This window comes from Amblyomma americanum, chromosome 1, assembly GCF_052857255.1.
Source record: "Amblyomma americanum isolate KBUSLIRL-KWMA chromosome 1, ASM5285725v1, whole genome shotgun sequence".
In the NCBI taxonomy this organism is placed as follows: Eukaryota; Metazoa; Arthropoda; class Arachnida; order Ixodida; family Ixodidae; genus Amblyomma; species Amblyomma americanum.
Window position 1 is genome coordinate 139,787,738 of NC_135497.1, and position 24,667 is coordinate 139,812,404.

Here is a 24,667-nt window from a genome sequence, read left to right on the forward strand (position 1 = left end):
ATCTTCTTTTGACTGTGGCACGCAGAAAATATATATAGTCACAACACCTTTTAAGAGAATTTTATTTTTCCGAAAATATCTACAGTGCTAAGGACTCTTTACACAGGTGGTCTGGTTACAACCTTTTAAGATAATTTTATTTTTGCGAAAATATCTACAGTGCTAAGGACTCTTTACACAAGTGGTCTGGTTACATCCTTTTAAGAGAATTTTATTTTTCCGAAAATATCTACAGTGCTAAGGACTCTTTACACAAGTGGTCTGGTTACAACCTTTTAAGAGAATTTTATTTTGCCGAAAATATCTACAGTGCTAAGGACTCTTTACACAAGTGGTCTGGTTACAACCTTTTAAGAGAATTTTATTTTCCCGAAAATATCTACAGTGCTAAGGACTCTTTACACAAGTGGTCTGGTTACCAAGGACATTACAATGAGCCATCATTGTACAGGTATCACATATATGCAAATGACATTTCAGTGAACAATTCATGGTTTCTACACGAGCTCGCTGAAAGCAGCTTCATTACGGGCTTAAGCGGAATACAAGGAAAGAAAAAATGAGCAACACTCGCCTAACTTCCTAATACGCGGAAGGATGGGCGTGGACACACTTCAATCGCTAACAACAATGAACCTTGTTGACCAGCGGAGGAGGAAGGCCTCCTCACCCAACACGACGAGTTCTTCATTGAAGTGTTTCAGCATCAAAGTTCCAAGGCGGTACAGTAAAGAGATCATTGCTTTCTGCGGGCGTCCCCGCAAGACAGCAAGTCCCCTCCTTTTTCAGAGTACATAGGCACCCACACACATTATTAATTCAACAAAGAAATCGCAACTGCGACCACCTGGGGATCTTTAACGTGCACTGACATCGCACAGCACACGGGCGCCTTAGCGTTTTTCCTCCACAAAAACGCAGCCGCCGCGGTCGGGTTATTCCGGAGCCCTCCACTACGGCACCTCTTCTTCTTTCTTCTTTCACTCCCTCCTTTATCCCTTCCCTTATGGCACGGTTCAGGTGTCCAACGATATATGAGACAGATACTGCGCCATTTCCTTTCCCCAAAAACCAATTATTATTACTCTGCCACCGCATTCGCACCTGGAACATGCGCGCTACCAAGCGCCAGAAATTGCGCGCGACTGGGCATTCAAAAACGGTATGGTTCATGCTTTTACTACTCGAAGCGGTGGCAGGCCGTCTTCATTTCGGTATAATTAAAGCCCTTTGTTTTCGGGTTTTATTTTTTCCGGAAATCGGGGGTAAAAATCGGAACGTATTTTTAAAGTTCAAATTCGGGCAGAAATCTAATTATTCAGGTAAAATTTCCATAATTCGGCTTTTTTCGGGTCCTTTTTAGCTACCAAAAGAAAATTTACTACTAGCGCTTGTTTTTGTGCGGGGCACAAAATGCTCCAATTTTTGCTCAATATTTCACAAACAACGTAGAAATGACAGGCTGCGCGGAAAAAAAAAAAGCTCTTCCCAAAATAAAATTTTAACAGTTATTTCGTCGCGCAAATTGTCAATCTCCTACTCAGCACTTCGTGTGCATGCAGGACCTTCAGACGGGCAAAGGCCCTGGAGCAGGACGTCATTAGCGTGTATAGCGCTGTAGATACATGATGTCGTTAAACGCCTGGTCAGTATTCGTGTATTGTCGTCTCGCTTCTAAAAGTTACTTTTCGAACATATTCTCAAACTGGGTGACGTCATGAATAACAAGATTTAAGAGAGTTTTAAGGTCACCATTTGAACGAACACTCCTGTGTAACGAAATCCTCCGAAACGGCAGAAGAGGCGACAATCGCCCTTGCTATCATTAACACAGAAGCTACTACCATACTCAGCGACTCTAAATTTGCCATACGCAATTATGCGAGGGGCAGAATTTCTCAGGCAGCAATGAGCATATTGGGTCAAACCAAAGACTTAGACAGAATTATTGAATTGATATGGGTCCCGGCTCACTCGGGGAACCTTGGCAACGAAGCGGCACACATAACAGCTCGAGGATTCGTCAGCCGAGCAGGGGACGCTGTCGTTGCTGAGAGTTTTTCGAAGGACGGCCTATGACCTTTTCACGATATTACTAATCATTTTAAACTTGAAAGGAGGATATTCCCTCCTCCAGACAAAGCCTTTAATAAGGAGCAGGAGACCACTTGGAGGCGACTCCAGACGCGATCCTTCATGACGCCTTACCTGTTGTCAAAATTCTACCCCGGTGAATACGACCCTGCATGTACATTATGTGGTGATTTAGCCACTTATGATAACCTATTGTGGAATTGTAAAGAGGAGCCGCCCCCGAAATCTCTAATACAGGTTCCTACTCTCGAGCAGTGGGAGGCCGTGTTGGTCAGCTCAGACTTGGGAGTTCAAACCCGGGTCATTGAATGGGCTACCCAGGTCGCTGTCAGCCGTGGACTGATAGCCACCTAGCACGGATCGTCTGCATTCTGCCTGTTCTGACGAATTAAATGTTTTCCAATCCAATCCTGTGGGATAAGCACAGAATATCAGCAAATTTCGTGCGGTGTCTTCATATTTGTTCAGGAAAACGTGCAGACGTTTTTTTTTTTTTTCAGAAATATGCGGCGCAAGGTGTTTTGCTTGTGCAGCAGGATTCGTTTTGCATCGTCAGCGGTCAAAATTGCTAGGTGAGAGTAGCCTTCGTCCTCGCCTTTCTAGAGCTGAGGAGGGATGCTGGAACGGCTTATGCACTACATGATTTACGAGCAAACCCCTCTGGCCGTATATTAAAAAAAAAAACGTATATATGTGGATCTTAACGAGTGCCTCATTCCCTTGCCCCTCTTTGTACTGTAGATGGGCCGTTTCCGTGGAGAAATCTGGTTTAACCCCTGTTTTTAAAAGTGTTTTCGGGGTGCAAGAATCGAGAAAAATCGTGTTTTACCCGAAAACGAAGGGCTCTAATGTGTACACATCTTGAAAACAAAGTTCAGAGCACACGGATGCATGGAGGACACAGGTCTCCAGCTGCATGAAGCGTCGCGCTGAACAGTGCATCGACTTTTCGCGAGCCGTTCCTCGTTTTATTTTGCCGACACATCCAGACTTTCAGAAAAGCCGCTCCTTCTCCGTTCCATCTAGGGATAGGAGAGGAAAGTGATCAACGCCCAATGTTTTCCAACTGAGAACGCGACATGTTTGAGCTTCACGGGGCGGGCCTGAGGGCAGCGCAGTGGCGCCTTTCGCAGCGCCCTCGCACAGCACCATCGCGCTCCGAAGGCGTGAAAGCGCACGCTACATGCACTTGCTATCAGGGGAGTTTTGATCATCCAGAGGAGCAAAGCCAGGACGCAGGTATGGGAAAGCGGGCTCATGTCGCCGACAAATGTGTAGTCGCAACACTTGGAAGCTATTCCGCAGCCTGATAGATCCAACTCATACCCGCGCAGAAACACAGAAACATCTGCAACGAGCGATTCACAATTTCAAAGGTAATACGGACCAACTTTCCCAGACTTTACGGGATCAGTATCTGTGTCAAGTCCAAGACCCCTTTGGACAGGGATATCTCTATGCAGGCAGAGATAATCAGGATCTGGATCGTCCGTTCCAGCTCCACGATCTGCGGGCGGCTGTTACTAAAATGAGACGGGGTACCGCGCCGGGCAGGGACAAGGTTATGGTCAAGCTTTTGGCCAACCTTCCTGAGCCGGAGTATGAGGCCCTGCTACAATACATCAACGCAATCTGGAAAAAAGATACACCCCTCCCCCTAGAATTGAAAACGGCTCTTGTCACCTTCATTCCAAAGGGAGGCAAGCCCATCAATACCGATCATCTCCGACCCATCTCTTTAACGTCTTGTGTGGGCAAGCTTATGGAGGCCATGGTTCGAGATCGCCTCTCCCAATATCTGGAGGCCCGTAACACTTTCGCAGACACGATGTTTGGATTCCGGCCTCACAAGTCGGCACAAGACATTTTGCTTCAACTCAGCCACGAGGTACTCACGCCTGTCGAGCACCCTCATAATGACAAGGTGATTCTCGCCTTGGATTTGAAGGGTGCCTTCGACAACGTGAAACACAGCGTCATTCTCTCTCACCTCAACGAGACACACTGTGGACACAACACTTTTAATTACATTAAACATTTCCTAACGAACCGCGGAGCCATTATCCGCATTCAGGACAAGGAGAACGGTCCTTACACTATGGGTACACGGGGCACACCACAAGGCGCAGTGCTGTCCCCACTACTCTTTAATCTCGCAATGCTCCATCTCCCTGCCCAACTGGCTGAGGTTGAAGGTGTACAGCATGCGCTGTATGCCGACGACATCACCATTTGGGCAACAGAGGGCAACATTGGTCAACTGGAGGACCGCCTGCAAACAGCGGCGGGCGTAGTGGAACGCTATGCTACGTACTGCGGTCTCCAGTGCTCTCCTCAAAAATCAGAATTCGTACATCTCCGCCCCTCGCAGAGATGCAAGACCCCAATACTTCTCTCTCTGGCTACCGGACCCATACACGAAGCCACTGAGATTAGAGTCCTCGGACTGTTTATTCACCAGAACCGTCGCGCTGACAAAACCATAGCCAAGCTTCGCAAGGTTGGCGATCAAGTGGGCCGCATGGTCCGCCGCGTCTCCAACAAGCGTGGGGGCCTCAGAAGTAGGGATGCGATGTGACTCGCCCATGCTTTTGTGACGAGTATATATTCGACTCCATACCTGCACTTGCGCAAGCATGACGAAGACATCTTGGAGGTTACTCTCCGCAAGATGATCAAAAGGGCGCTCGACCTCCCGATCTCTACCTCAAATGCGAGGCTCCTTGCACGGGGGTGGTGAACACCTATCGGGAGCTGCGCGAGGCGCACCTCACTAATCAATACACGCGTCTTGCCCAGACCGTGTCCGGTCGTCGCCTACTGGGCCGGTTACATATACAACATGACCATCACATTGAGGAAAGGGTACGAGTGCCAGAACTATGGAGAGGCGCCCTCCGTGTTCGACCCCTTCCTACCAAAATAGACAAAGAGAACCACAATGGACGGCGTCAGGCGCGGGCGCATGCCCTGCACCGCCATTATGGCTCCAAACACAGCGTTTTCTATGTAGACGTTGCGGGCCCACATCATTCCAGGGGAGGATGGTACACGGCCGCAGTCGTTCACGAGGGAAGACAGGTGAACGGTCTCACTTTTAAGGCACTTAGCACAACCTATGCGGAGGAGGTAGCAATCGCCCTAGCCGCCTCCCACGCTCAATCTAAATTCATCATATCTGACTCGCGAGGGGCTTGCCAGAATTATGAACTGGGCTGGATAACGCCAACAGCGCAACGAATACTTCGGAGAGTAGCTCGGGATCAGGACCCCACGACCCGATTTCTCATTTGGACTCCAGGCCACCAGGGCCTACCAGGGAATGAGGCCGCCAACTCGGTCGCCCGCGCACTCACTAACAGGGCCCCCGACGTAGACCCTACCGATCTGGACCAGGACTCCTATCCTCTGTTAACTTTCAAAGATATCTCCGCTTATTACCGGGACTCGCACCGTCAGTACCCGGCTCCTCTCAAGGGGCTTGGGAAAGCGGACGGGAGAATACTGCTTAGACTTTTTACTAACATTCTACTGTGCCCGGCAGTGCTCAAACATTTCGACACTTCTTTCTCTGGTCTCTGCTCTTTCTGTGGGGAGGTGGCTGACACATTAAACATGGTCTGGGCATGTCAACACAATCCTTTTCTTCCGACCCTAACCCCTTCCCCTACCCAAGAGGACTGGGAGGCGGCCCTGCTCAGCTGCCTGGACCTACCGGGCCCAACAAGCCCTAGTTCAGCGAGCTCGAGTGGCGGCCCAGACCAATGGGGTCCCTGAATAAGGGACTCCACCTAGTACTGTAAGGGGAGCGGCCCACTAGGGATTGCTCCCCACGCAACCTCTCTGCAATATTGAAATAAATGCTTTCACCACCACCACGCCGCGAGCCCGTCCTGGCCGCGGCAACCCGGTTACTTTTGGCAAATATTGTACATTTCTCGACCGATGTCCGCGAGTGCGACAGCTCGGCTTCCTTTTCTTCCTCGGCCTGTATTCCACGTATTCTGCCGCTGCTCTTCAACGGGCAGACAGAGAGAGAGAGCCAGTGTAGAAAGGACAAAAATGGGCATTTCTGATTAAATGTGAAAAGTGCTGACTCTTCGCGCTCTCCTCAGTTGTGCAGAGTCGCGTTTTCTTCTGCAGAGCACAGCACAATTACGGAACCCGCACGCTCCTTTTCTTTTCTTTTTTTCATCCCTTTCCAGCACGTAACACGTGCATATAAGAAAGCTAGGCGTATATATGCAGCGATTTTTAAGTACTATCGGGGTGGCGGATGAATCGACGAATAGCTGGAGAGCACCGCGCTTCCCTCTTATAGGCCTTCCATTCGCAGGAAGTTTGAGCTTCGTCTCGTCGAAATTTGTAGAAATTATTTTTTTGGATCAAAAGCGACTGCGTCAGGTCCTGACACAGATCGTTTCTCGTTCACCAAAACGTTGGAAACGTAGCGTGAGAGGTTATTTGCGCTGATGAGTGCGACAAAAAAATATGGAAAGTTATGCAAGCACCCTGCGGTAGCTCGCAGCGCGAGAAACGTGAGGATGCATTTGACAGTGGTGAAAATTTTTAATTTCCGCTTCCAAGTAAGCGAATTTTTAAAGCATAAGAAGCGGTGCTTGCTACGTGTGCACTGCATACAACAGAAACAGTCCTTAAGATTTCGAGATCGAAAGATAAACGAGATTATGTCCAAATATAAGCTCCTTGGGAATGGAAAGCTCTGTAAAGGAATTGACATTTCATATTCTTGCCGCATCGAAACGAAATAACGTGGAAAGTTGCTTTACGTGAGGTTTGTTTTTTAGATTAATCAATAAAACCGACGGCTGGCCCAAGAATTGCAGGATATCGTAGCTGACTTTATTATCGCGCTTTACTGCACACTGTAAAAAGGGACTAAGCTGTCGTCTAGCGCACTCCCTTTTACAAAAGGGAGTGCGCTGGAGGACAGCTCACTCCCTTTTTACTCCCGTACAGTCTTATTCGTGTCTAGAGTTTATATGCGGCCCACTGCTCGCGTCAGAAGGCCCTTAAGATGCTTTTTCGCCTTAATTGTTTATTTATTATTTAAATGATCAAATATATACGTAAATACAGAGGAACCCAGAGAGACCTTGGAAATTTTGGTCCTTCTGTTCAAAGGCGCACGTTGACAGGCTGCCCGATATAAATGACGGGCATTTGCCTCAGAAGGCCTTGGAGGCGCCTTCGTCCGGAGACAATTGATGTGAGCGAATGCAATTAAAAAAAATGAAGAGGCAGTTTACTTTATTTCATAATGACTTTGTAAAATGCGAGAGTTACCTGCGAAGCGACCCATTGAGATAATGGCAGGCGGCCACTTGAGTGCTCACAAGTTGTCGATAAGGCAGAAGTGCAAGTTATGGTTTTAATTACGAATAAATGAATAGCAAACATAAGGAAGGCGTAAATGATTTTTGTGCGTTCACTTGGGCTCCTTTATATCTTATAACGAGGGGCAAAGAAAGCGTCCTCACAAAAATCCGGCAAGCTGTAGACGTTTGTCGAAAAAAAATTCGCTTTATTTACGGTATCGAGTAAGATGAAGCACCACATATATACTGACTGAAGGTATAGTACAATGTGTATGTGAATGAAGCATGGCTGCAAACGGCACATAAATGTAAACGCATTAGCGAGCTTCTTCTGGTCCGTGGTTTCTTCTCTCCGTCTTCTGATCTGTCCCAAACACTGGGGAGACACGCCACCACCGAGCGTATATTTCGGATCCTAAGAAGCAGTGACGTCAGTGAACATCTGTGGTCGGGAACTGGTAGGTACCGGCATATAGCAGGGGAAACGCGTGCCGTGCGGACGCTCCTTGGGCAGCAGTGGCGGCTGCAGAGGTCACGTGAATTTTTTGCTGACGTCTAATGCCCGTGCCACAAGCGACCGCATGTGCGAAAAAGAAAAAAAAACAATAAGCGCCTAAGTTCCTCAGTTTTAGGGCCATTCGTGAGGTTTCACACGGACGAACACAATGCCGTTAGCACTGCAATGAATTCGCCGTAACTGATTTGCCCGCAGAATATGTAGTATTGCGCCCATTGCTCACGCAGAGTAGAATTTAGTTGGAAGTAACATTGCTATACAGCGACAAATAATTTCTCGATGCCTTTCAGGTGGACGATATATCGACACATTTCCGTTGCGGCTGGCATTGTCTGTACCGATAGCTTGTCCTGCTTGCTAACACGTGTGTTTATGGCGATTTTTCGACTCTCGAACAGCAAGCAATGACACTTATGTGCAAAATACGTTTGATATTACATTGCAACAATTGTGTCAATTTGTGCTTATGAACACTGCTACAATGAGGCAATTTTTTTTAGCTGGTTCTCAAGCGAACATTGGCATTGGCAGGCATTTCACGTTTGATGTTAATTACTGTGCGCAAGTTGCGCAGGGATCTCGAGGACTGATCTCCGCACAGCTGTCGCTGTGAAAAAAGCCAAAAAAACAACATACAATAGCGAAGCCTTGATATGAAAAAAATATTTATACCGAAAGGAAAACTGGTACACCTCTGTACAAAAGAATGAATATTCACGAAAACATGAACCTTGTTTTGAGATTTAAAAAAAGAAAGAAAAAGTCCGTCGAATTTTTAAAAACTAAATACCGGAACTCTTCCGCTGCCCTTTCGCTGTAATGCTAATAAAGAGCTAGGGCCTGCAAGGAGCTTTTCAAAGATGCCTCAAGGGTTCCATATACGCTGCTTATTTAAAGTGCGTACGCACACTGGCGTTTTTTTTTTTTGCATTTCTCCTCCATCGAAATGCTGCCGCCGCGGCCAAGATTCGATCCTGCGACCTTGGGCTGAGCAGCCTAACGGCAAAGCCACTGAGTCACCGCGGCGGCCAGTGAATGCCTTACTGACGTTATGTTTACTAATCGCAGGAGTTTCGGAAGCACTGCTGTGTGTTGAAGGTTGGGCTACGCGGGCCAGCAGTATTATGCAGAGGTCGGGAACAGCACTCGATGTTCGTGTTTCTGAACCAGAGCGACCAATCTGGCGGAGGGAAGACGTGCAAAGTTTCCACTGTAACAGACAGTAACAGTTTGCGCAGTTAGTCCACGCGAGCCTCTTTCGTCCCACGGCCTTCCAGTGCTTTTGATCCTCCGTTGCTCTACCCGGGATACATACGTTGCGCTTCCAAATACACACGTAGCTCTCAGTCACAAGGTGTGGTTACAGTCATCGGTCAATCACAATTCATTGCTAGCATGCGCTCTGTGGAAGAGTCTTTAGCAAGAGACATGTTCTCGGCAAAGGTTCGCGTCACTATACGGCACTCTTGCGGTACACTCTTTCGCTGTTTTTTTTTTCTTCTTTTCATTGCCCCCTTGACGTTGGCACTTTCTCCATCCGTGCCCTGATTCCATTTTCTTTATCACATTTGCGCAGAGTGAAGAAGCAGGACTTCCTGCACAGGTACCGCGAACTGAGCAAGAACCGCACCGAGGAAAATGGTATGCTTGGGTTACTTACTTTTCAGTACGCAGTAGATCGATAGCAAGCACTTACATTGCCTTGGTGTTATTTTCTCGTAAAAATCTAAGGCACCAGGTGTAGCAAGTCGGTTTTTTTTTCTTTCAGTCTACGACATTTGCCACAAAGTGGCACTGCGCCGCTGCGGCCAGAACTTCATGCGGGCCTTCAACCTGATGGAATACCTCTCCGGAGCTGATTACTACAACACACAGTGCACGCTCAGAAAGGTCAGTTGTGCGGATTTAATGCGCATTCTCTTTCTTGCCCTATGAACACTTACGAACGAGCACACAAAAACGTGCTTCCGTTACTATTGTCTTACAGAGGTGCTATCAATTCTAACCTTATAAGAAGTCGGTGATTAAGGCTTGCGCCGAAATGTTAAAAGTTAGATCATCACGCTGCGCCGTGCAAACAAAAAGACAATATGCGGTGTGCGCTGCAAACGATATAAAAGCAGCTCTCACAACAGCGGTACCAGACAGCGCACAGAGGAGGTTTAGAACATTTTTTTATTTCAGATTTACGGTACTGTACACGGTTATACCATATATACACAGCAGGAGGCCCAAAAAGTCGAAACTGCAAATACGGCCTCCCATAGCTACATGAACAGAGTATAAATACCAAACAAACAACAAAGGACAAACAAATGTACAGCAGATGAATGTGATACGAAATTTCTAAGTACAAAAACGTATTAAAGAAAAAGGAATGCGGTCACTGACCATGTCATGAAATTCAAACACGTTTCGGAACCTCGTACGGGTTCCTTGATCACCCGTACGAGGTTCCGAAACGTCTTTGAATTTCATGACATGGTCAGTGACCGCATTCCTTTTTCTTTAATACAATGCCTGACCAGACGAACTTTCGTCGAACCATTGATTATGTTAAAAACGTATTAAATATCTAAAGATTCAAGCGTGGTGATTTACCTTTTTTTTTAACTTGTACAATAAAATTGGTGCTTTCAGTGAAGGGTGCAGGTTGTTCCAGGTGGAGATGGCAAAGAAAGATGTCGTTTGCTTGCCATAATTAATTCGTGTTTGTAACAAGAAATTGTTCGACAAAGCAAAAGGTGTCATATTATTGATCAGTATATCCACATGTCTGAAGATCTGTCCACTGCTGTTAAAATATTTGACGCTCTCAAGTTATGAAAACACGCTATGGTAAATTTCAGTGAACCACATCAAAAATGAAACTCATGAAAATTGTGTCAACGCGTAAAATACGGCGTGATGTGCTTATCATTAGACGTTTTGTAGCATACCGGAGACGTTTACCGGTTTACCGTACCCCTCTTGCGCACGCGCAGTGGCTCCCCCTGACCTCAACAATGCCACTGCGCATGCGTAAGAGGGGCACGGTAAAGCCTGGACTCCATGTACGCGAAAACTCACGCGAACGCGAAGGCGACGGCGGCGGCGACGGCTGGCGTTCGCTCCGTCGCTTGTGGGCAACCTCCATGCAAGCGAAGGCGGCAGGCGACGCGAAGCCGCGACGTGCGCAGCGGACTCCGTGCTTTGCGCACTCAAGCTTAGAAACACGCCAGTAACCTGTTCTCTCTCTTAAAATTTTGTGAGTGTGCCTCATAGTTAGGGCCAAAGGAATATTTCCTCTACGGCAGCGGTGTAGGGGCAGTGGAGATAGCCAAAGGCGTGCTTGCGGAGACGAAGTCACATCACGGGTTCACGGGGGAGGTGTGCTTTCGTTCGGTGCCTGTGCACTCCGGCTTAGTAAAAACATTCTCATAAACTGTCACCGCAGTTTGATTGTAAGTGAGCAAACTGTAATTTACCAGTAAGAATGCGCGCCGCGAGTGTTTCTGCACAGTTGGAGCGCAGCGGCACGGTGGATCGAGCGCCGGTACCTGCGGCTCGACACGCATCTCTCCCTGCAGTACGCCCGCTCGCGTAGCCTGCTCCAAATGCTGTTAGCTTTCCGCACCCGACAAGTAAATTGTTTTAATTATTTAAATCATGCGGGTCTGCCTCTCAGCTACAAAACCAAATATTTTATCGACGGTGGCGATGACCAAGACGACGGGCGGGTTTCGTGAGATGTACCCGTGAGAAACCGTAGACAAACCGGAAACTTTGGGGGGCTCTGATTGGCCAGTCGCGTGGGGGACTTACGGGCGACGAGCGAAATTTTCTGTGGGTGCAGATCCGAGCGACACGGCAAGCGACACATGCATTTTGCTTCGCGCGACGGCGTCGCTCGTCGCTTGCCGCCGTTGCCTTCGCGTTCGCGTGAGTTTTCGCGTACATGGAGTCCAGGCTTAAACCGGTAAACGTCTCCGGTATGCTGAAAACGTCTGTTACTCGCCATACGAGAGCAGCTATAGGGCAACTGGAAGTGTTAGTTTTTATCCGTAATGAGCAATTATGATAGTGACGTCCTTCACATTCCCGCTGACTGTATGTACGGCTGAAAGTTCTCATTAAAACCCGAAAAAGACCGCCACAGTTCGTTACGCGAATGATACGGCGTTATCTGGCTGGTGATCGCGAAGAAATGGAGACTTATTGGATTTGATATATTAGAGCGTCCAACTCGTATTCGGGAGGTGCGATAGGTGCTGGGCTTGTATGTCGGGGGTGCATTCTTACCGGTGAGTGCCCGAAGGTGCAGTTGTATCCGTGGATGCCCGGCGGTGGGCTTGCGGACGCCGACGCCAACGGCGCAGAACTGAGAAAACAGCGAGGAACAGTTAAGGCTGTAACCACTAGGCCACCGCAGCAGGTGCCTGGGGGTTATAGCATCTTCCTCGTTCGTATGCGGGATGCGCAGGAGGAGCTGGGTGGAAGATGCTGGGCTAGTAGGTGGGAGATACACTTTACCAGTTGGGGCCCGGTGGTGGGCTGTGCGGATGGCGCCATCGAGGCCACATTTTTAAGGAACGCGCTAAGAACAGCTAATGATGTAAAAGCAACCTGTCTTTCGTGGTTAGTAGCTAAGTACACAACCAGAGTATAAAGACATTGTAGATTCGGTACCGAGTGACAGGTCGTTGTAATTAGGCGCTCTTGGGATCAGGAGCAGATTTAAGCAGGGGGTGGTTACCCACCCCAAGCGAGAAATTTTATATTGGAAAACCACGCTGAAGCCCATTTTTCGACCAAAAAACTCAAGAAATGCATGGTTCAAATGGGATCGCCCCCCCCCCCCCCCCCCCCCCCACACACACACACACATTTTTTTTTTCCCCGGACCTCCTCCTCCAAGAGCGATCTATAATTCCCAACTGCTTGGAGCGTTATAGCACTAGTGTGGTTGCGAAGTGAAGGACATTAAAAGAAGTTATTAGAGAACCGCCTATGCGATATGATGTGTCACAATACAACAGCTGCAACAGCACACAACTGACGTCTGTATGTTAATGAACCATAAAGACGCCATAATCATATGTCGCGTGCTGCAGCAATTGGGGTTCTATTCTATATCACATTAACTGCTACTCATCGAAGCACTGAACAAAATTGTGCCAAAATGCACCCCGCCGCAGTGGCTCATTGGTTAGGGCGCTCGGCTACTGATCCGGAGTTCCCGGGTTCGAACCCGGCGGCGGCGGCTGCGTTTCGGTGGAGGCGAAACGCTAAGGCGCCCGTGTGCTGTGCGATGTCAGTGCACGTTAAAGATCCCCAGGTGGTCGAAATTATTCCGGAGCCCTCCACTACGGCACCTCTTTATTCCTTTGTTCTCCCTCCTTTATCCCTTCCCTTACGGCGCGGTTCAGGTGTGCGCCGATATGTGAGACAGATACTGTGCCATTTCCTTTCCCCAAAAGTCAATTATTATTATTATTATTATTATTATTATTATTATTATTATTATTATTATTATTATTATTCGGACTGTAAGCATATTTAACAAGTAGCCATGTATGTTTATTGCCTGGTGGCGGACGTGAGCTCAGGGACACTGTGTAGCTAGCTAATGTGCGTGCGCGTCTTAACCTTACTAGCTGTCATGATACGCATTTTATGTTATTAAGGTCACATCGTCGTCGCACGTAGCAGTTTTCACCTGCTGTTTTCGGGGGCAGTTGTTACCCGAAGGTTATCCGGGAAATTGGTGCAGGTAGCTCATACATGATCTGTCTGTTTCTTTCTATTCTCACTTTCCTCTACTGTTTTTCATGCAGGCCTTCTTTGCTTGCCTAGACAAGTTGCGCCAGAAGCCATGCCGCAAGCGCCGTGCCTCCGGGCTGGACGACAAACGCTTCCGGAAAAAGCTGGCAGATGCTCTGTGGGAGACCAGAGTTTGCGTCCTGGGCATCAAAGACATCGAGGAGCTGCCGCCTAAGAAGAAGAATCTCAAATGATGCGGATAAGGCTGCCTCGTCCAGAGCCAGGGCTGTCGTCCATCCGGAGCCTGTGCTTGGATATTGTTGTCGTGCTCGGCCATCGGGACGTCATCTATCTCCTCCTTGGTGTCCTTTCCCGTCGTAATGGTTTCGATGCATGTTTTGCAGTAAGCTTTGAAACAGGGTTATTTAATAGCGAGGCCATTTTAAAGCTAGGAATCATCACTGTCGCTGTTGTTTCAGCAGTCATTGATTCAAGTGAAAAATGTTCTCGACGTGAGCTTCATCCAGTTGTACCCCAAAAATGTCATGATGCGCTCACGCCAGAAGCTATTCGCCGTTTCAAGTACTGAAGTTTGGCGGACGTCGTAGTTCCACTGTGCTGTGCAGTTTTTGGGCAGAGTAAGCTTTAAACTATTGATGCTGCGCCACCGCCGCGCGTCGCCATCTTCAGTAGCAAGACAGGCGGTGAATGAGGCGCATTACTTTTCATCGACAGTCCTCAATGAACTTTCTGAAATGCTGGACAAATGCGCTTCTGTTCGATCGAACATACGTCATGTCAGAAGAGTGCCGTATGTTGAAGTCGACGCTTTGATTTGCATCAATGTGCCGTGCCGATCCAGCTGAGATTCGGTTGTCATGTATTCTAATTATTTTCTGTCACTACCCGGATGTACCGTGTGGATGTATCGTATTATTTCGGCTCAAGCTACATACTGTACACCTTTCACTTTCTGTGAATCGAAGTGTCTTCTTTAAGGAATTTGAAGCTATAAGATACAAAAGTTGCTATAAGGGCTATATCCTCGTTCCTGTTCGTGCTTTTAAATGTTCTTAACCATTCTAACGCAGGTGCGTACCTCGCCGGAAGACCGCGAATATCGCAACAGCGGAGATGAGCATGTATCGCACGAATTTCAAGATTTCATACGGCGAATTTATTACGGACGCAAATCCAAAAGATAGCCGCGTCCCGCAGAAACAAGTCCAGAATTCTTGGACATCAATTTTAATTGTGAGGAAGCTGTGAAATATTGTAAGATACTGCTACGAAAATATTAAAGGCGATGGGCCAATCTTTCAACCCATAGCAAAATTTTTCTTTTACAGTTTGCCCTTCTCTCGCATCGAGTGGTTAAGGAGCCATCGAAAATCAATGAGGAATGTTTTTGAAGATATCAATAACGTTAATAGCAAAAACTACAAGCCTCCCAAGCGGATATCTGCGGATTTATTTATTCGTATAGCGGAATCTTACGATATCTGAAAAATGGCGTTCATAAACAACTTCGCTTTGAAAAATGCACTTCTCCAGAATTCCTTGGTATCATTTGAACGTCCGAAAAAAAACTTTATAAATATAAAACGTTCAGGTCTAAATGACCACGCACGAAATCAAGAAGATATATCGAAATTTGGTACTATGTGGTTATGTGCAACAGAAAAGGTTTCCCTACTTACCTCCCGCTAGACTTTACGGCTTGAGCCGCAATATATGCTTGCAGGTCCGAATTTTATACAACCTTTGTCGGCAAAGTTTCGAGACTGATTTATTTTCTTCTCTAGAAAGGATTCCCCAAACAAATGTTTGTGCGTATGTGTAGCGTCATCTTTTCGGGCTAACCTGAGCTATTTATGTTAATTGGTGTGGCAGCCGCTAGATGGCACTACATGTAGAAAAATACGCTGTCACTAGTCGTCTGCGCATTCTACTGTGAGTGAATGTGGAGAGACGTCCACCTCGAACAGTGTGTAAACATAAAATTCTGTGTGAAGCTTGGCAAGACATCCACACAGACCTATCAGCTCCTTCCTGACGCTTGCGGCAACTAGATATTATCGCGGGAGCGAGTGAAAACAACGTGGCTCGGATCAGGGAAATCGTACAGCAAGACCGAACCATTACAGTCCGCATGCTATCAGATGCTCTCGACATTAGTAAGACAACATGTCACCAAATTTTGCGTGAGAACTTGGGGAAACGAAAGCTGAATGCCAGACTTGTGCCGCACTCCCTCACACAGGACCAGAAGGACACGCGGGCATTAGTGAGCGCTGATTTACTCTCCAAGGCAGAGAAGAATGCTGCATTCGTCGACAGAATCATTGCTGAAAACGGAACATGGCGTTTTCAATACTATCCTCAAACAACGAGGCAGAGCGTCGAATGGCGGTCCACAAGCTCTCCGGCCTCGAGAAAGGTGCGGCGACAGAAGACCAAAACAAAGACGATGCTGATAGTTTTTTTCGATGCCAGAGGTGTCATACATCACGAGTTCGTCTCACGAGGGCAAACGGGGAATGAGGAGTTTTATATCTGCATGCTCCAACACATGCGCGATGCTCTGCGACACCGTCGCCCTGACTTATGGGCATCTGGACAATCGAGCCTTCTCCACGATAACGCAAGGCCGCACATTGCTCTCAGCGTGACAAAATTTCTCGCCAAGCACAGCATCACTGTACTTCTCCATCCGCCATACTCTTCAGACCTCTCCCTATTCGATTTTTTCCTGCTTCCTCGTGTGAAAAGAGCCCTAAAAGGTCGCTGGATAAGGAGCATGGAGGCCATTCAAGACGCCACGACAAAGGAGCTGACAGCCCTGCCAAAAGAAGCGTTTTCCAACTGTTTCCAAGACCTCAAGAAGCGTTGGAAGCTGTTTACAGACTGCAAGGGAGACTATTTCGAAGTGGCGCTGCAAAAATGATTTCAATGTTAAAAGCATTTTTTAATGGACTCAGTCTCGGAACTTTACGAACAAAGGTTGTATGTGCGTGTTTATTTTTTCTCTACAGTTGATTTGCTTACAGAAAGCAGTTGTCGGGTTGCTATTCGAGTGCACAGAAAAGCATTTTTAAGCATTTAGCGAAACAACAACCGAAATGTGCATGCAAAATAAAACAATTAGCTAAGAAATAATAAGTTCAACTTCTTTCCACCTGTATTTGCTCTGCAATAACACATAAAAAGTAGACACTCAGGGAGATTCAGAAATACAGTTCTGAATATATTTCATATTATATTATGTGTGCCATATGTGTCTTGCTGAGTCTGCTGGATATATGAAATGCTTAATGTGCAACGTTTATAAAACGTTTGTCTGAATGTTGTTAGGTACTGCCTTAGAGCTAGCTTGTCTCTAGCTATACAATCGGCAGATGTAAAGAACGAGCAATCACCTACTCACTGTATTAGCTTTAGTGAGTGCAGGGCTATACTACCGAATATGCAGGTTTCTTTTTGTTGTGGTGGTTGTTGTTGCAGTAAAAAAGTGGAAACTGTGAAGGGCCAATTTAGCCTTCTCACTCGCTGTAAGCGGACGGTGTCCCAAAATGGCACGGTATTGTTATCGTCATACTCACTGCGTCTTGTTTCTCATTAGCTACTGCACTGTGACGTTATGGTGCGGGAACCGGTCTTGGTTCGGTGTACGCGCCGCTGTTTCCTTTCTAGGAAGATCAACTTTGAAAAACCGCTCGAAGAAATCTCAGAAACGAACAACGTGCACGTGCTCAAAACTGTTTCCGCTACGATGGCACGGTATACACTGTGAGCACCGAGACCGCTGCATTCACTGTAGGTGTTCAGTAAATGCGTATATGGTCAGCACGCTCCATTCAGAAGGCGCGCGACAAAGGGAACGCGGCCGAAGGCTCCAGCGGTGCGCCCTTACAGAAACGCACGCTCGCTTTGCAAATGCAGTGGAGACAAAGGCGCCGCTGCAAGGACGCGAGAAAAACATCCAGCAGTTATCTTCCTGATGGTTACTCTCAGGTTAACATTGTTGGCGCCGTCTTACAAAAAAGTAAACCGCCACCTTTTCGAGTGAACAGCTTTGCGACTGATAAAAACGCTGCGAAAAAAAAAAAACGATGTGAAAGGAAAAATAAAGAAGCGAATTTCACCCTTCTGTCGAAGACAAGGTCCGGTAAGAAACAGTCAGCTGCGAGATCTGTTACCTGCGCGCGTAGACCTTTAAGTAATGCGCATATAATGTATCTTGCAGTACCCTGCCTTACCTGCACAGATATTTTAAGTGACCGTTACACCTTAGTAGCGTTCTTTACTTGCGCTGTTTAAGCAAAGAGCCAGGAATTCATGCATGCGGTCATGAATTGTCTCTTGATCTAAATCATGAATTCGATCATGTTGCAAAATCACAAAGAAAAATAATATATCTGCGAGACTGGCCATAGCACTAGTGAAAATAAGAAATCTCTCAGAGGTCTGCATGCTGCAGATAACTGCACTGATGGCTGCTTTCTTTACAGTTCGTGTGGTGTTGCTTTCTCTAAGAACTTGAAATCTCGTCACGTCACAAGTGAAGCAAAGATATTGGCAAATAATTGCTTTTGTGTGCATTTAATACCTGACCGTTGCATTTAACGCGACTGTAAACGGTCGAGGCGTCCTCTGGATTTCCATACAGTTTCGATGGATTTAGGAAGGGATGAGACAGAAAGCTTGCGCTAATACGGTGGCCGCAGCTGGCGCAGGACAGTGCATAGTTGGTGAACAGCGCAACAAAGGCAAGACAAGGGCCTTTGCTGCGCTGTTCACCCACCATGAATGCTTACCAACTCGCCCAAATCTCAGCTTTACGCAGGACAATGCATTAATCAGAGCTCAGTGGGAAAGGCCTTTGCCCTGCAGTCAACGTAGTTGTGACGATGAAACTGTGCAATGTGTTGTTAATTTCAAAAGCTGGAGAAAACGTTCTTCAGAAACGCTGAGTGATACGCAGTTACCTACGTAAGCTCACTAAGTGCAGCGAAAAAATGGTAAAATACTGGCGCGCCGTACACGAATAAAGCTTCACTAAAGCAACAATAAGGCAAGGAATGTTGATAAAATACGTCTCGAGCAAGGAAGATGGGATTATAAACTCGTTAACCAACTCGTTAGTTAAGAGCACTGAGCTACTCCAGTGCATGTCAGATATTTACAAACGAAGTTGGAGCGCGTGCAGAGAGACACCTGATGTCGCACTGTTCCGAGTGATGCTGCTTCTTTGAATGTTCTGTCCGTGCTCGCGCTGTTCATACGCTTCACGAGATGAGCACCTCGAGTTTGGAACGCTTGAAGCACCCGGCTGCTGATCGTTGCAGCGGAGCGCCCAAGTACCCGTGGCCGTGGCTGTTTCTTCTGACGTTCCACGGCTTCGTCATTCAAAGTTGTCACCTATCTTAAGTGTTTGGTTTATGGTTTGGTTTATGAGGGCTTAACGTCCCAAAGCGATTCAGGCTATGAGGGACGCCGTAGTGAAGGGCTCCGGAAATTTCAACCACCTGGGGTTCTTTAACGTGCACTGACATCGCACAGTACACGGGCCTCTAGAATTTCGCATCCATCGAAATTCGACCGCCGCGGCCGGGATCGAACGCGCGTCTTTTTGGTCAGCAGCCGAGCGCCATAACCACTGAGCTACCACGGCGGCTCAGGGTTGAAAAGTTAATTTAGTAGTTCGTTTATCAGACAAAGGTTAATGCCCCTAGATGTGCGACCGCTCAATTCGTCCTCGTGCGGTCCACTAGCTCTTTGTGAACTTCATTCAGCTTACCTGGCGCACCCTGTGTGAAGCATTGTAGCTGTTTTTATGCGAAAGTGAGTGACGTAACCTATATATATATATATATATATATATATATATATATATATATATATATATAATGCTTCGATGGGGAAGTTTATTTTCTGCCCATGCGTGACCTAGGCAAAATTTTGTGCTGTAATTTGCTGAGCAGTACGTCTAGAAAAATACCCTCAGAAGCCCACTATGACAGGCTCTTTCTGATGGGGGAATGTGGTTTCATCAAATGAAACCACATACTGTCTTGTCCCTCAGCATGCATGAAAAAAGAGAAATGGTTTTCATGAGCGTAAATGAAATATGTTGCACTACATTTTTTCTTTCTTTTTTTTGCTACTTCTCCTCGGTGAAATAACTTTGTGTAAGCGGCGTTAACATTGCTGTATTGTTCGAGCCAGAAGTGAAAAAGCCACGCAGCTCTTATCTGTTGCTGTGATACATTACAACCTATTTTCTTCTCTTCACATGACGAATGCTGATAATGTTGTTCATTCATACAAGTCAGCTGCGGCAGTGCTTTCAAGTGCTGCCGCGTTTTTATTGTTGTTTTTGTGTGTTTGTCTTCTGACTCATTTTGCCCTCCTGCAGTGTTATGCGATGAGGGATGGTTTTGAATGGTACCTGACTTTGAATTCTAGAGCTTGATCTTATTTATGAAACTGCTTTTTCTTTTGCCTGTAGTGCGGTGTGTATGTTATGAACTGTACATATAATTTCTTCGTGCAAAGTGAATAAAGTGCTGCATTTCGGTGTGCAGGTAATGTTAAAATCATGTGCCAATTAAACTGAGCATTTACCCTTGATACTTTCCATAACTTTCTAACAATCGGATGGCTCTTCGACAGGCGTGGCAGCAGAGCGAGACGTTTTTTGATACTGTGTGTATGTGTGTACTGTTTGTTCGTCTGTTTCGGTAGTGTGCAGATGTGTATGAACAGTTTAAAAAGAATAAAACGTCCCCGAAGCTACAATCTGTGTGCTGAAAAGTTCGCTGAGGCAAAAAATTTCGCATTTTCAAGAAACAACGTGAGGGGCTCTGCAACGAATTAGACCCCAAGAAGAACCGCGAAAAGAGCTTCCAAATCGTCGACTTAGTTTGTACTACCAAAGATCTGCACCCCTGGCATTTCCATCCGCTACGGTGGCTCAGTGGAAATGACGTGAGTCAGTCAGTCAGTGACTACTCGTGATTTTTTAGCGCCGAAAGGATGAATTTCATGGCGAGATTGAAGGGCCTCTGAAACACCTGAGGAGAGTACATAAACTCACTCAATCACTGCACTCTCTCGTCACTAATACCTGAGCCAAATAATACACTTCTACACGCAGCAGCGAACCCACAATCGCGCGCGAAAGTTGTCGAGTCCTTTCCAGCGACTTTTTCATGCTGGCGCCCTTCTCCTTCGCACGATCCTGCGTAATTCTGTTCAGAGAAGGCTATTGGTTAGATTCTTTCAGATGTTACACAACTACCATGGCCGCGCCCAATCAGCAGCGTCGCTCCGGCGGGTCAGGAAGTTCCGATGGGGCCGGCGGAGCCGACTTTTGAGCGTGCAAAAAGTGACGTGAGGAGAGGGAAGACGCTGAAATTTTGTAGCGATAGCTACACTACGCTACCTCTTCGACTGTTCAGCGTGGCACCACTTGAGCTCCGTGGCTGCGCCGTTGGTCGCGTGGATTGGTTACGTGGTGCGGAACAGCTGCTGCCGGCGGCGCGGCGCGCAACAGCTGCAACAGCTGTGCGCATGCGCCGTGTCAAGAAGGACGAAGTTGAAGGAACGCGCAGCGAAATAGAGCGAAATAAGACTGACTTTGCAGTTCGACTGAGCGAGTTCCACTCGGCCAGATGCAGCTATCGCGTCACTCCAGGTTTAACCAGAGCTAAATCACAGGCAACTTTTTGTCTACAGATAACTCGAGGATTAAAAAAAAATCTTGCTGGAGGATATTCTTGAAGCGGTGTCCTTTAACGTCTCAGGAATTTCATTTTGATACTGTCAGTCCCAGAGGGACTATTAAAGGAGTGGAAAGGACGAATTTTAATATAATAGTAGGTACAAAATACAAGGATGGCCCGATTTTTAACGCACAATGAAAGCACATATGGCGTTCGGAATTACAATCTCTTGGCACAAAACAAAACAACTAAACATCATAAAGACAAAAACACATCAGTTCGCTTGAGAGAGACGATGTCTATAGTTGTACTGCTCTGTCACGGACTCACGGTGGCAAACACAACATTCTCAATATGATGAACGTATTAGATCAATGTAGGTGATGATACAGCGGCGGCTAGGAGAGTTTTCCAATCATAGCGAGAGCTAGGGGAAATAACTGAACTTAAAACAGTCATTTTCTTAAAATCGGTAATGGAATAAATTTACTGTGACGATGTCTGGATGTTTCGTTAGTTTTGATTATTAGTTTTGAATACCGCGCCTTTATTGACAAGCCGCTTTCAGAGTCCCTTTAAGGAAGCCAAAAAAGGCAGTTTTGGTAGCTGCTTATTCCATCGAATTTCGCGATGCTCATTGCCGCGGGTGTGTACAGGAGCGGAAAAAGTAAACAAAGAACGCTATGACCTTCTGCCCCACTTTACAATGCTGCCTATTAGGAACTGGAAAATGCAGCATGTGCAAGCTGCCAGTGCTTGTTGGTGCAGTTCATCGTGTATACTCATATAATGATTCTTAATTTCTGGTAATACAGACGCGATTGTACTTGGAACGAAATCGCGTGCTCCATTTGATTATGTCCGCGCCTGTATACTTATGCCCCTGTGGTATGACATCGTGTAACTCAGGAGCACAATGCGCTCGCGTACTCCAATCACTGGGCAGCTTACATGTGCCATGCGGTGCGACAAATAGTCCTGTCGAAACTACACACACTCACCCTGCTCTCGCAGTGACTGCGCCTACCGGAGGCAGGGCTTCTTGTATTGAAAAGACACTTGCTGACAAGAAGCTGTGCCTGGCTACATTACAGTCCTAAGACAGCAACATTTAAAGCTTTTACCGGCTTCCGGAATCGCGGTAATCCAGACTTCAAACGGCCGTTAGTTGCACCATGTCCGTTTCCGAAACCGTGGGCGTTTGCAAGCATCCATCTCATGCAAACGCGGCAGCTGTGCACTGACCTCCGACCGAATTTACTACTCTTATTCTTCCGGCTAACGGTTGATTATATTTCGTGTGCTCTATACTCTTGTGAGGGGCATCACACTGTACATATATTTTGTCGCACGGCAGGTAGAGATTGGCGCCTGACTGGTACTAATTTGTACTAATTTCTAACTGGTTCATCTGTTAAATAATATCCCAGCTGACCAAGAGTGTGTGATCAGGGTTATGCGTGCAGGCATCTGTGTAGTTCAGCGTTGTAGTAACCTGCTTTTCATTGTGACATGCAAAATGTCAAGCGCAGGTACGCTCGTTTGCTGACGGCATGGCAAAAAAAAAAAGAACTGTCGTGATCTAAATGGAAAACAACAGTGCTAGCAAAGAAAGACAAGAGGCTATACCTGATGGCATGAATACATGTGGATGTCTCCAAATAAAGACCCCAAGCGAGAAATTTTACATAGCAAAACTATGCTGAACCCCATTTTTTCGACCCAAAAAATCTAAGAAATACACGCGTTTAACTACACTTTTCTGTGTCGGCAACTAAAAACACCGCAAGATTTTAACTGACTGAGCCTCAACAGTGAACCTCTCACAAACCTCGCCGTGTACTGGAAATGCCTCACCTGCCTCACTACCATTGAAAGCCATGTAGTGCCATCGGGGTAAAGTGGAATGTAAGCGGGGCCATTCAAAGGCGGGAACAAAAATGCGGAAGCATTACATGCTCCAGCAGCAATGCAGGCGCCGTCCGTTATCAGTTATCACTTACGAAGAGCAACCATCGCGCCTTCGAACTGAAAATCCCCTACGCTATGAATAATTTCGCTCAAATAAAGTCGTCATTTCGCTGTTCGCTCTACAGTTGTCCTGTTCGGGCTCCATTTGACCCTGATGATGGTTTCCCTATTTGGACCAAGTATACTTCTTTTAATGCTGCGGCCGTACTTTCAACGATTTATTTTTCGACTCTTTCTTCCGGTCCTTTGCCCTTTCTAGCCGTCCCACCTGACGTCAGGGCTGATAGTGAGCAATGCCAGACACCGGCTTTCGGTATCAAATCCCAGACTGAACAATGGCAAAGAAAAAATTACTGAATCATGGAAATAATCACAACAAAATAAGACACGGCCTCAGGTTCGATTTGCCGAAGGCTTCCCACATCACGCACCGCCAGCCTCTGCGCAAAATGAAAGGAAACGAAAATAGTGGTTGAGACAGGTTCCAACTGTCACCCGCATAGGTGCGCTGACAAAAGCAAGCGGGCCAGGGAAACGGCCTGCAAAGTCAGTCGCTGAGCTCTCATCTTAGGACAGTGCAGCTACCATAGCGCTTTTTTTTTTTGCCACTGTGGAAATAATGTAGCTTCGCTTACCAGCACGAAAGCACCTTTTTTAACTAATAGTTTACCTCGAAAACTGCTCACCTCATAGACTGTCGCTTTTGCGACTGCAGGTTGTGATACACACACAAAAAAAGATATTGGCAAGGCGATCATGAAACCTGCTGCAAAAAAAACTGGGATATCAGTTGGATTTACCCTTGACGATTGCTTTGATGTTTTTACTCTAAGCCGAGGCCTCACAAACGCAACAAAATTTTTCTGAAGGTTGAAGGACAGCGGAGGTAGGTGGGTGGCGCTTTTAGAGGGTGAGGGTGGACGGGGTCAGGTGGGGAGGTGGATCAAGGATTGAGAGGGTGTTGATCAAGGACGGCGGTAGGTGAGTGGGCAACTACCTAGCTAGGGGAGAGCGGTTAGGAGGTGGCTGGTGGGCGTTGCTTCTCTGTGGCGGAGGCTTCACTCACCAAGGCTTCACACAGAAAACGCCGGGAGTGGTACCACTGTCGCAGTTAAAGCTGGCGGGTGTTTAAAACGCGCGATTCCATTTGCTAGTAGCAGACGTTGCTATAGGCAGTGATTGCCCTACACATCCCTTTGTTTGTCGTAAGGCACCTCCGTAATTCGTTACGATTTTTTTTTTTACACAAGGCGGGGAATTTTATTTAATAGTCCTGG

The 24,667-nt window shown here is 46.9% G+C and overlaps 1 protein-coding gene across 1 annotated transcript in view; it reads left to right on the forward strand.

The window, feature by feature from the left end:
- LOC144113741 (uncharacterized) overlaps positions 1-18,085 on the forward strand; it is a 58,455-nt gene extending 40,370 nt beyond the window's left edge. Inside the window, exons 3-5 of the mRNA XM_077647029.1 lie at positions 9,527-9,591; positions 9,719-9,840; positions 13,767-18,085. Coding sequence (XP_077503155.1) covers positions 9,527-9,591; positions 9,719-9,840; positions 13,767-13,946 — 367 coding nt within the window. The 3' untranslated portion in view covers positions 13,947-18,085. The remainder of the gene's footprint in view (positions 1-9,526; positions 9,592-9,718; positions 9,841-13,766) is intronic.
- Positions 18,086-24,667: the final 6,582 nt, after the last annotated feature.